We start from the raw sequence: 12,769 nt of genomic DNA, 5'->3' as shown, positions 1-12,769 counted from the left end.
TTACAAACATACACCACAACCAAGGAGCAGTTATTTGAATTTTCTCTACAGGAAAAGTGATTACCCACCTGAATTGAATAGATTATTGGTTTTATAATTATTTATTCTTAAATTATTCATTGTGCTCCCTGCTTCCAGCCAGTGTTTTAGAGATTATATAATAAATGGTATTTTTAGTATATTGGTTTTGCAATCCACTTTCTATCTGTTTTTTTTTGTATATTGAATTATATTGAATTTTGAAGGTGTGCAGTCTTGTCCAGTATAATAACTTTCTGTCACTAGACCCTTAATTCTACATTGAGACTCTGTTTGACAGTACACCTGGATTTTATACAACCAAAACTTGCCTCCAAGCCTGGAATTCAAACATAATCTCCTGCTTTGAGGCCACTGGGAGCAACATCCAAGGGGTCGGAGAGCAACATGTTACTCACGAGCTACTGGTTGGGGATCACTGGTTTAGATTCTTAAAGGAAAACTATACCCCCAAAATGAATACTTAAGCAACAGATAGTTTATATCAAATTGAATGACATATTAAAGAATCTTACCAAACTGGAATATATATTTACATAAATATTGCCCTTTTTTATCTCTTGCCTTGAACCACCATTTCGTGACTCTATCTGTGCTGCCTCAGAGATCACCTGACCAGAAATACTACAACACTAACTGTAACAGGAAGAGATCACCTGACCAGAAATACTGCAGCTCTAACTGTAACAGGAAGAGATCACCTGACCATAAATACTACAACACTAACTGTAACAGGAAGAAGTGAGGAAACAAAAGGCAGAAAACTCTGTCTGTTAATTGGCTCGTGTGACCTTACATGTGGTTTGTATGTGTACACAGTGAATCTTACGATCTCAGGGGGCGGCCCTTATTTTTTAAAATGGCAATTTTCTATTTATGATTACCCAATGGCACATACTACTAAAAAAGTATATTATTATGATAATGGTTTATTTACATGAAGCAGGGTTTTACATATGAGCTGTTTTACTCAGTATCTTTTAATAGAGACCTACATTGTTTGGGGGGTATAGTTTTCCTTTAAAGTGGTTAAAATGTTCACTTACTGGATCTATGATGCTTTATCCCTCTGTTAGAGGGTGTCACGGCCCCCTAATCCACTTGTCAGACCCACAGAGGTGGGCAGCAGGCAGTAAGGAGAATTAGGGTAACTATGTGCATGTGCTGATCTATTATACAATACTATACAATCCACATACTATGCACTTCAATACTGTGTACTGTTACTGCACCGTTTCTTTCACCATCACCGTAACATGGTTATTTGGTGTATTGTACTGCACTGCTGGTTTTATATTTTTATACAATCTTCTCTCACTGACACTTATGTAAATAACATGGTTCATCTTGTACTACATATGCTCTGCTGCTATACTTCATTTAAAAAAATTGTGATCTTTTTGTACTTCGTAGTATTGTTTTAATTTTGTACAGTCTAAAGAAGTGCATGTTGTACTTGTAGAACAAATAAAGAATCTTCTCTGTAGCGCGTATCTCTACTTTACATGACTGATGCTCTCGTCTCCCCATCCCGCCCCTCTCTGCTTCTTCATTGATCCCAAACTGGGCATTTTAATTAATTGTAATCAATCTAATCGGGTAGAACTTTGCAAAAGAAACATCCTCTTTAAGGGTTAATGAGGCTCAAATGGAACTGGATCCTGGACTGATGCTCCTATCAATTAAATGGAATTAATGACACTTAATCGAGCCCATCAGCATGTAGAAATAGAGTAATTCAGACAGACAAATTCTTTTACAGAATGAGCAGAATATAGTTGTAATATTGGTGTGTATGTACATCTCGGGTCATTTTGCCTGGTCATAGGCTTTCAGAAAGAGCCATGCTGCACTATGGAACTGCTTTCTGGCAGGCTATTGGATTTGGGTTATTACTATTGTGTGATAGCACTCCAACTAGCAGCATAGCAGTGACTGAAGTTTATCACAGCACAAGTCACATGATTGAGGGCATCTGGAAAACAACTGACAATATGTCTAGACTCATGTCACAAATAACCGGATATGAAGCACACCATCCTCAGGCTTTGCCTTTAAAACATTTTATTTCAGCGGAATTCACACACAAGCTTTCGGGGGAAACCCCCTTCCTCGGAAACCTTATTTCCTGTAGAGAGAAAGCTTATTACAGAGGAAGGGGTTTTCCCCCGAAAGTTTGTGTGTGAATTCCGCTGAAATTAAATGTTTTAAAGGCAAAGCCTAAGGATGGTGTGCTTCATATCCGGTTATTCAAGATAAGGAATTTGTCTGACTTGGAGGCAGCTTGGGAGTGGATGCACCCTGGAGAAAGTAAGTGGTGTGCTGAGGAAAAAATCGTATTTAGACTCATGTCATATTTCAAACTTAAATATAAAAAAATGGAGTTCAGTGCAGAAATCTGCTGGAGCAGCACTATTAACTGAGCCCCTGGGAAGTGAAATATAAAATCCACATTTAACCCTGTAGGAGAAATGACTAAGGAAGGATGTGGAAATTGCATGATAGGGCAATAAAGGCAAAGCTTTCTTTGGCAAAAGTCTGTTCTCTTATGCAAAGTGGCCATGAAACTGTTCACAAGCCCCCGGCACTATTTATGTGTTGGTTTTTCTCATAGTACCTAAGGGTAAGTGGCAGATAAGGTGCAACAAAATGGAGTCCTGAGCATATTTCGCCATTTATATATTGGTATAATTATTACGTTTATAATGCACAGGTATAATTAAAGAAATGCTCCTCATGTCATCTTGGGCCGCGCTCTCTCACTGCCGGGCACAAACACTCTAACGCAGGCTTTTCTCAAATAGAGGTTTAATACATAATGAAACATCGGAAATAACTGTATTTCACTAAGCTGTAGGACTGTAACTATTCATGTATCATTAAATACTACTGGCAAGCGACCATAACAATACAGAACTCTAACATACTCACTCTATTGGCAGGAAAGCATCAAATACATTTTGCCACGAGGGATTGGACAAGAGAAAGGGCAGAGTGGGGGTCATTCACATGTAGGGTCCAACCTAGAAGAAAGCATGGTCCCCTGTGTGGCTCCTGAGATGTTCAGCAAAGTTCAAGTGATGGGTAAAGTTCTGGCCACATTCAAAGCAAGAGAAGATTTTGTCCCCGGCGTGAATGTCCTGGTGCCGTTCCAGATCAGTATCATTAGTGAAATACTTGTCACATTCAGAGCAAGTGTACGGCTCACTCCCTGCATGGGTTTTCTGGTGGCTAACAAGACTTGCGCTCCTAGTGAAACACAATCCACATTGGGAACATGCAAATAGTTTTCCCAGCGCATGAGCCGTCATGTGCTTGATAAGAGCTGCGTTCCTAGTGAAACACTTGCCACACTCGGGGCAAGAATATGGCTTCTCCCCTGTGTGCATTCGCTTGTGTCTCACAAGGTTGGAGTTCCTGGAAAAGCGTTTCCCACATTCAGAGCAGGTAAATGGTTTCTCTCTGGGATGATTCTTCTGATGGCTAACAAGACTCGAGTACCTGGTAAAACACAGGCCACATTCAGAACAAGCGAATGCCTTGCCCCCGCTGTGGCTTTTCTGGTGACTGATGAGACCGGAGTAGTGAGGGAAACAGAGGCCACATTCAGGACAGATTAGCTGCTTCCCTTCCGTGTGGCACTTCTGGTGGCTGAGAAGAGTCGTGTTCCTGGTGAAACATTTGCCACATTCCAAACAAGCAAACTTTTTCTTTCCCTTGGGAGTCCTCTTATTCCGGACAATTTCCCTATCACTAGGAGAAGGTTTATCAGCATAGTTATATATTGTCTGTATGGCTGGGGCAGTTAACTGGACACAATTGGATCTGTAAGGCAAGTCTGTGGCATATTCACTGCACTCCAGCCTGTTATTGATTGAATACCCAATGATATGAGCAGATGTATCCGTTACCTCTATTGGATCAGTACTGGAACTGTAATTCAAAGGTCCATCTACGCAAGAAGCCAATGCCTTTTTAATAACATTGGATTTATAATTGGTTGGTGAATTATTAGTGGGGCTGATGTTTGGGGCAGGTATATCTGTTACTTGGATTAGTTCTGTAGCTAATTCTGAGCACTCTACTCCTTGCCATGAAGTCATCTCCTCTTTAATCTCACTGTAGAAATAACTGGGTAATGGCCTCTTACGAAAGGTGGCCCCAATGGGAGGAGGCGTATCAGCTTTCTGCACTGCTTCTGTGGCTGGATTGCTTGTGTAACTCAAACTATCCCATGAGGAAGACTCCTCTTTAATCCCACTGGAAATATAACTGGATAATGACCTATTACGAAGAATGGGTGTATTAGATTCTAGTAGTGGTTCTGGTAGTGCGTTACTTCTGCAGTTGGAACATTCTTCTTGGACCCATGAAGGCGACTCCTTTTTAATGGAGCCCTTATGTAGTTTGGATGCCAAGACTGGACTAGATGTCCCTTGTATCTGATTTGTATGTGGTTTAACGGAGCACTTAGCACTTTCTCCTTCTTCCCATGAAGAATAGGTCTCTTTACTGCCAAGTGATTTATAATATATAGAGCAGTTATTCTGGCTGCACCACCTGATGTGTGGCGACGCTTCCCTTCCCTGTGTCTGACCTGTAAGGGGATCAGTGCTGGACGCCAAATGCTCACCTTCCCATGATGCCATTGGATATTTAGATAAAGGGCTGTCTGGGTCATGCACAGCAGGATTATCCATAGGATTTCCTTCTTCCCTCATGGTATGGCTCCATCTCTTGTGTGCTTTATTGTTAGAAATTACCTTTGCATCCATACAAGATCTAATACTGCTTGTCTCTTCTTTTCCATCATCTAGCAAAGATACAGGCATAGAAATCATTCCCCACGCATTCAGCTACTTGCAACAAATCTCATGCACTTTCAAGTCTCTCGCTACTGTCAGATTCTGCATCCTAACCATCAGCGACAATTAATTATACCCCAAACGGAGCTACCAATGCAGCATGTGCATTTACCTACCGCAAGGACAGACGATTAGGTTTTCTATAGAGGGGGATCCTCATATGAGTCCATTGGGAGGATAAGGGAAGACAAATCTATTCCCTAGCATGTAGGGGAGACATGATGAGTATGATCTCTAAGTACAAAGCACCCCAAAGTCTAATGGTCAGAAGTAGGTACTCCCCAGATATAAGGGCACCTCCTACTGTTTGGGTTTAGAATTCGGTTTGAGAAACACAATTTGTGACTGTACGAGAGCCTAGGATATGGTAGCTGGCAATACGGCTCTCTGACATGGAAATATCATTATAGTGAGCACCCACTAATTATAGCAGTATTATGTACAGAGATGCAGTGAGAGTGTTCAGGTAACTTCACATTATAAATCAAGAGCAGGTATATCATTCTAAGTCAATAGGATGATCCACACTTGAGAATTTTGCCTGGAGTCAGAAATATATTGAGGCCACTAACAAGACAAGGCCCTTCCATCCCTCTACACATTGTTGTATAAAAACACTTCGTCGGACATGCACGTTGGTACTCACAATTACACACTATACACAATGCCTTGGAAGAGTCCTCATTCCTGTACAGGTGTTTTACATGAATCCCGTTGGGTTAACCTATTTTAACACATCACTTGGCATATTGTGTGTTCATGGTGAGTTAAGAAGTACAGTGTCTCCTTTTTATGTTGCAATCAATAGAGATAGAAATTACAGGCACAATATCGAGAGGGTATTCTATGAAGCCACACATTTGGGCACTGTGTGCTTTGTTATCAGCCAGTACCCCTGCCCCAGCTGCAGATTTGATGAACTACCCTGCAGCAATTTTGGAAGCATCTCTTGGCAGGCCCATAAGTGAACCAGTGCAGTTAGTTGGGATTCATTTATAAGGAATGTAAGCATGTACAAGAGTGAGAAGACTTTTACAAGGCACGCTTATTACACCTAGATAATATTTAATCCAGGGGAGAAGTGGACACTCACCAAAATTGGCAAATGTTGCATCAAATTTAAAAAAACAAAATTAAAAAATGATCCGTTTACCATTTATAGGTGCCGGCTACCCAGTGGATTGCATTAAACAAGCCCCCCAGCTCATGTAAGAGGAGTTACCAGACACAAGGAAATATATATATATATATGCATTGAAACTGCACTTAAAATACATCTGGCAAAAGACTCATTGACATGGGGATACAGCGAGCAACACTAATACTAAAATAAATGGAGGGGTACAACCCACCTAAAATGTACATATATTTATGCACTTTCCCTAATAACGGTAAAAAAATATGGGCAGAGACCAACCCAATATTAGCGCCACTTGCTGCTTCTCCCCAATAATTACTTGGATCTCTACATTTTCGGTGTGGAAAGTCCAAACCTACAGAACATTTTAAACCCACTTTCCCATCAGGGAACAGAAACTTTAATTGTGTGTATTTTGAAGTGTTTATTGAGGTAGCCTTGAAGTCCAAAGCATTTGCCACACTCGGGGCAGGAGTATTTTTTCTCTCCTTTGTGAATGATACGATGATCCATAAGGTGAGAGCGACGGGCAAAGCTTTTGCCACATTCAGGGCAAGTGAATGGTTTCTCCCCGGTGTGAGTTCTCTCATGTACAACGAGGTGGGCGCGACGGCGAAAGTTTCTCCCACACTGAGTACAAGAGAAGGGTTTCTCTCCTGTGTGGATTTTCATGTGCCGTATGAGAATGGAGCTGTCGTTGAAGCATTTGCCGCAATCGGAGCAGATGAATGGTTTCTCTCCCGTGTGAGTTCTCATGTGCCGGGCGAGATCTCTGTTACTATTGAAATGCTTGAAGCAAATGGCACAGCCACGAGCCGCCTGCAGGGCATTCAGGTGAGAAGTGATGGCCGTTTCATAAGGGAAGGTGTCACCAAATTCATTTAATTCTGCTTCGGAGAAAGTGTTCATGAGGTTGGAGCTGATGTTGGAAGCAGAGGCATCGGTATCTATAATTGTGTTACTATTATAATCAGACTGACCTTCTCCCCAGGAAGCCGACCCTTCCTTCTCTTCATCGGACTCGTAATTATCAGATAATTGGTTATTCAGCCTGCATCTCATATTAGGAGACGTATCTGACTCGTGAATCTGTTGTGTGAGAGGATAAATGCTGCAGTTGGAATGTTCTCCTTCTTCCCAGGAACTGGACTCCTCCTTAACGCCATCGGATATATAATGTGCAGAGGGGCTGCTGCCTAAACTGCTTCTCATGTCACTAGTCGAAGAGTCGGGTTCTTCTTTGACAGCAGCAGATAACGTTTGAGTAGCCATGTTCATTGCCAGAGCTTCCTCTAGGTCCGGCTCCTGCTTGATGCAATGGGATAAAGCACTGTATCTCTGCTCGCACTCCGTGAGATCTGCCTCTTCCATCCCAGCGCCAATCTGCCTTGTGCCCGCTTTATTTGTACAGCATAAATCTGATCCCACATTAGCGCTAATATGGCTAGAGTCTTCATTTTCATCATCTGACAAAGATACAACCATGTAAAGTCATTCGCCTACAAATATGCACTTAGTAACAGGAACACAACATTGGCAGTGCCAGTACATGGAGGGCACAGTAATTACTACCTGCTATACAGGCACTATAACCTTCAACTTACTGTAGGATTTCACATGAGCAGTTTTCCATTTATCTACACGTCAAACTCCACACATCTGAAAGGTAAGTACTTGGGGGAGGGATCAAAAACAAAAACTGAGGGCTTGAGGTAAGAGTTGGCATCCCGGGTTTATGCAGCCATTAATGTTGTGAGCCTTTCAGGACAGGCCCCACAAAGTTGCACTAGGTTTGCCTGACATTGCCCATAAAAAAGAATGTTGTGCTCTTGGCACAAACCCTCCAGCAGACTGAGGTTGGGCCTGGGACTGCACCACTCAGGGAAATGTTGGTTCAGTCGGCACTAGCTGATAGGTCAGTCGTTGTCAAGCTGAGAGGTGAAGTTCCTTCCTGCAGGACTTTATGGTTTCCTCGGAACTAGCTCAGCACGTGCCAAACAGACCTGGGCCCATAACAAGGTGCTAGCTCCACTATAGTGCCACGCACTATAAAGTCTGGTTTTACATTGGTTTCACCAGAGATGGCTTTGCTGCATTGTCTATTTAGCAATCCAGTGCAGTTTTCTTCAATATCTTGGAGTGGTCTGTGCCAACAATTCGGACAGACAGAGGCTTTATGAAATTATAGACGCCCTATTATAACAGATACCTAACACTACTCGCATACGTCATACCATCCACTGATCTGTGCCGGTCCATAACTCAGGGATCTTTAGCTCCCTCCTTGGTGCTCATGGCCAAGTTTCCCTGTGAGTTTGCTAATCAGCAGCACAAGCCTACAGGAACTCCTGGATCACATGACCAGCGCAGGGGTGAGGGGTATCTATGCAAGTTCTGTAGAATATTAAGGGGGTAAGTGGAGTGTGTAGATAAATGGAAAAGGCATAAAAGCCAATTCAGGCCACAAAGCAAGCTAAGATGGAGAGGGGCTGGGGTTTTTACAGGCTCTGCACACACAGATACTTTCCTTTCTTTAGTCTTCATATACTGAGTGCAGGCTAAGAACCTGGACAACTTGCCCTGCTACTGATCAGAAGGAATATCTGTTACTGGGAGAGCAATATCTGTTACTGGGATAGCAATATCTGTTACTGGGAGAGCAATACCTGTTACTGGCAGAGCAATACCTGTTACTGGCAGAGCAAAGCCTGTTACTGGGAGAGCAATGCCTGTTACTGGGAGAGCAATACCTGGTACTGGGAGAGAAATACCAGTTACTGGGAGAGGAATACCGGTTACTGGGAGAGGAATACCGGTTACTGGGAGAGGAATACCGGTTACTGGGAGAGGAATACCGGTTACTGGGAGAGGAATACCGGTTACTGGGAGAGGAATACCGGTTACTGGGAGAGGAATACCGGTTACTGGGAGAGGAATACCGGTTACTGGGAGAGGAATACCGGTTACTGGGAGAGGAATACCTGTTACTAGGAAAGGAATATCTGTTACTGGGAGAGACTGGTGGCAGAGAGATGGGAGGATTCCTCAGAATTAAGAGCTGGGGCTGTTCCTGCTGTACAAGCCATGTTATATAGTCTCTAGTCACATCTTGGCACTAGTCCTGGCATCAGTTCATGGGAGTCACACATTACTTACCTGGTGAGCGGAGTGGCTGCTGCTGGGGATTCTCCTTAATTACTTCTGTGTAAAAGACGTGGTTTCCTCTTAAATAGTCCCATTCCTCTGAGGAGAAGTAGTTGCCCGCTTCCTCGTGCCTTATGGCAACCTGGCACACACAAGGTCACAGTCAGAATCAGGACAGAATTTTTTTTTTCACACCCTGGTACCAAACTACTGGGCCTGGGTGGGGGGCACTTACCTCCTCAGTCAGCATGTGGAAGATGTTGGAGATGAGTTCCAGGACCTTTCGTGCATTTTCCTTCTGTAAGACGGAGCGGGAGGAATGGGACACGGTTGGAATGTGGCGCTGGCAGAATCCGTCCAACAAACAGTCACTGCAGCTCTGTACGACCCTGGCACTGGAACGCTTGCTCACAACATAGTCCTACAGGTTGCACAGCACACGGTCACTATTATTCACCTACAGACTATACCACTGCCATCTTGCTCTGACTGCCACCGAGGTCACAAGGCCAAGGAGGGCAGCCTGATCATGTTTGAGGAAATGTTACCCAGAAAACTGGAGCCAAGTGTCACTTCCTCCTGCAAATGACTTCTCTAGTTATTCTGGGCCACCTACACATCTACCTACCACCCAACTGCTGCCTCGCTCCCCTGATAGTCTCTCCAGAACTGATGGTTTAGACTAGAGGTGCCCAAAAGGTAGATGGGGATCTATCAGTAGATCTTTAGCTGGAGATCAGTAGATGTCAAGACACTGTCAGCAAACAGCTTGACTACTAATTACCTTCCTATTTCATCCTTTTCAGATAATTATTATGTTACGGTTACATAAGGAATAGTTGTTTGATAAATAAAGCAATACAAATGATCTCATAAATCAATATAATATTTAAGTAATATTTTCCATGGTACAGAATACTAACAATACTTTTATGGATGTTACTCATAATGGCACAACATCGCTAAAAGCAGAGCTATCCTCCATCATTCATTGGCCTTTGGTGCGAATTCGATTTCGTAATGTAAGGGCCACATCACAGTATCACTTGTCTGTCTCACGACTCCACTCACAGTATCACTTGTCTGTCTCACGACTCCACTCACAGTATCACTTTTCTGTCTCACTACTCCACTCACAGTATCACTTGTCTGTCTCACTACTCCACTCACAGTATCACTTGTCTGTCTCACTACTCCACTCACAGTATCACTTGTCTGTCTCACTACTCCACTCACAGTATCACTTGTCTGTCTCACTACTCCACTCACAGTATCACTTGTCTGTCTCACTACTCCACTCACAGTATCACTTGTCTGTCTCACTACTCCACTCACACTATCACATGTCTGTCTCACTACTCCACTTACAGTATCACTTGTCTGTCTCACTACTCCACTCACAGTATCACATGTCTGTCTCACTACTCCACTCACAGCATCACTTGTCTGTCTCACTACTCCACTCACAGTATCACATGTCTGTCTCACTACTCCACTCACAGTATCACATGTCTGTCTCACTACTCCACTTACAGTATCACTTGTCTGTCTCACTACTCCACTCACAGTATCACATGTCTGTCTCACTACTCCACTTACAGTATCACATGTCTGTCTCACTACTCCATTTACAGTATCACTTGTCTGTCTCACTACTCCACTCACAGTATCACTTGTCTGTCTCACTACTCCACTCACAGTATCACTTGTCTGTCTCACTACTCCACTCACAGTATCACTTGTCTGTCTCACTACTCCACTCACAGAATCACTTGTCTGTCTCACTACTCCACTCACAGCATCACTTGTCTGTCTCACTACTCCACTCACAGTATCACATGTCTGTCTCACTACTCCACTCACAGTATCACTTGTCTGTCTCACTACTCCACTCACAGTATCACTTGTCTGTCTCACTACTCCACTCCATGTCCACTCTCCATATGAGTGTGCCTCGCAGTAGCACTCACCTCTCCTGTCAGCACATAGACAATCTCCAGTGTGACGTTGAGGATTCTCTCACTCAAGGGGATTTTGTTCTTCCCCCCCATGGCTGAGTCAGTTCCTTTCTTTGACCTTTTCATTCTCCCTGTAATTAAGGAAAAAGAGATGTCAGGGTGAGTTACCCCCAATATAATATCACCCCATAAAGCTCCCACATACCTGCAGGGCGGGCTCCTCTCTTACTGTCTCCAAGCGAGTGGGGCAGGCGCCAGCGATGGGACAACTCTGCCACTGCTGCTCTGTAAGGGGGACAACAAATTCTGTTACAGGGGAGTGCGAATAGAGGCGTAACACAGGGGATTGTGGGTAGAGGAGTGACAGGGGATTGTGGGTAGAGGAGTGACAGGGGATTGTGGGTAGAGGAGTGACACAGGGGAGTGCGGGTAGAGGAGTGACACGGGGGATTGTGGGTAGAGGAGTGACACAGGGGAGTGCGGGTAGAGGAGTGACACAGGGGAGTGTGGGTAGAGGAGTGACACGGGGGAGTGTGGGTAGAGGAGTGACAGGGGAGTGTGGGTAGAGGAGTGACAGGGGAGTGTGGGTAGAGGAGTGACACGGGGGAGTGTGGGTAGAGGAGTGACACAGAGGAGTGTGGGTAGAGGAGTGACACAGAGGAGTGTGGGTAGAGGAGTGACACAGAGGAGTGTGGGTAGAGGAGTGACACGGGGGAGTGTGGGTAGAGGAGTGACACAGGGGATTGTGGGTAGAAGAGTGACACAGAGGATTGTGGGTAGAGGAGTGACACGGGGGAGTGTGGGTAGAGGAGTGACACAGAGGAGTGTGGGTAGAGGAGTGACACAGGGCATTGTGGGTAGAGGAGTGACACAGAGGATTGTGGGTAGAGGAGTGACACAGAGGATTGTGGGTAGAGGAGTGACACAGGGGAGTGCGGGTAGAGGAGTGACACAGGGGAGTGTGGGTAGAGGAGTGACACAGGGGAGTGCGGGTAGAGGAGTGACACAGGGGAGTGTGGGTAGAGGAGTGACACAGAGGAGTGTGGGTAGAGGAGTGACACAGAGGAGTGTGGGTAGAGGAGTGACAGGGGAGTGTGGGTAGAGGAGTGACACAGGGGAGTGTGGGTAGAGGAGTGACACAGGGGAGTGTGGGTAGAGGAGTGACACAGAGGAGTGTGGGTAGAGGAGTGACAGGGGAGTGTGGGTAGAGGAGTGACAGGGGAGTGTGGGTAGAGGAGTGACAGGGGAGTGTGGGTAGAGGAGTGACACAGGGGATTGTGGGTAGAGGAGTGACACAGGGGAGTGTGGGTAGAGGAGTGACACAGGGGAGTGTGGGTAGAGGAGTGACACGGGGGATTGTGGGTAGAGGAGTGACACAGGGGAGTGTGGGTAGAGGAGTGACACAGGGGAGTGTGGGTAGAGGAGTGACACAGGGGAGTGTGGGTAGAGGAGTGACACAGGGGAGTGTGGGTAGAGGAGTGACACAGGGGAGTGTGGGTAGAGGAGTGACACAGGGGAGTGTGGGTAGAGGAGTGACACAGAGGAGTGTGGGTAGAGGAGTGACAGGGGAGTGTGGGTAGAGGAGTGACAGGGGAGTGTGGGTAGAGGAGTGACACAGGGGAGTG

General features: G+C 44.9%; 1 protein-coding gene across 4 annotated transcripts in view; it reads right to left on the bottom strand.

Moving 5' to 3' along the window:
* Positions 1–2,830: 2,830 nt before the first annotated feature.
* Positions 2,831–12,769, bottom strand: part of LOC108705093 (oocyte zinc finger protein XlCOF22-like) — an 11,518-nt gene continuing 1,579 nt past the window's right edge. For 2 of the 4 annotated variants that reach the window (XM_018241891.2, XM_018241893.2), the window contains exons 2-6: positions 11,350–11,429; positions 11,157–11,275; positions 9,422–9,607; positions 9,199–9,328; positions 2,831–4,852 (exon numbers count right to left, since the gene is read on the bottom strand). In XM_018241891.2, coding sequence (XP_018097380.1) covers positions 3,063–4,852; positions 9,199–9,328; positions 9,422–9,607; positions 11,157–11,275; positions 11,350–11,429 — 2,305 coding nt within the window. In that variant the 3' untranslated portion in view covers positions 2,831–3,062. Of the gene's footprint in view, positions 4,853–6,140; positions 7,509–9,198; positions 9,329–9,421; positions 9,608–11,156; positions 11,276–11,349; positions 11,430–12,769 lie in introns of those variants that run through there. The other 2 variants (XM_018241892.2, XM_041580733.1) reach the window with 2 other exon arrangements.

This window comes from Xenopus laevis, chromosome 1S, assembly GCF_017654675.1.
Source record: "Xenopus laevis strain J_2021 chromosome 1S, Xenopus_laevis_v10.1, whole genome shotgun sequence".
NCBI classification, from domain to species: Eukaryota; Metazoa; Chordata; class Amphibia; order Anura; family Pipidae; genus Xenopus; species Xenopus laevis.
The sequence above is the reverse complement of the archived record's forward strand: the minus strand, read 5'-3'. Positions and strand labels throughout refer to the sequence as shown.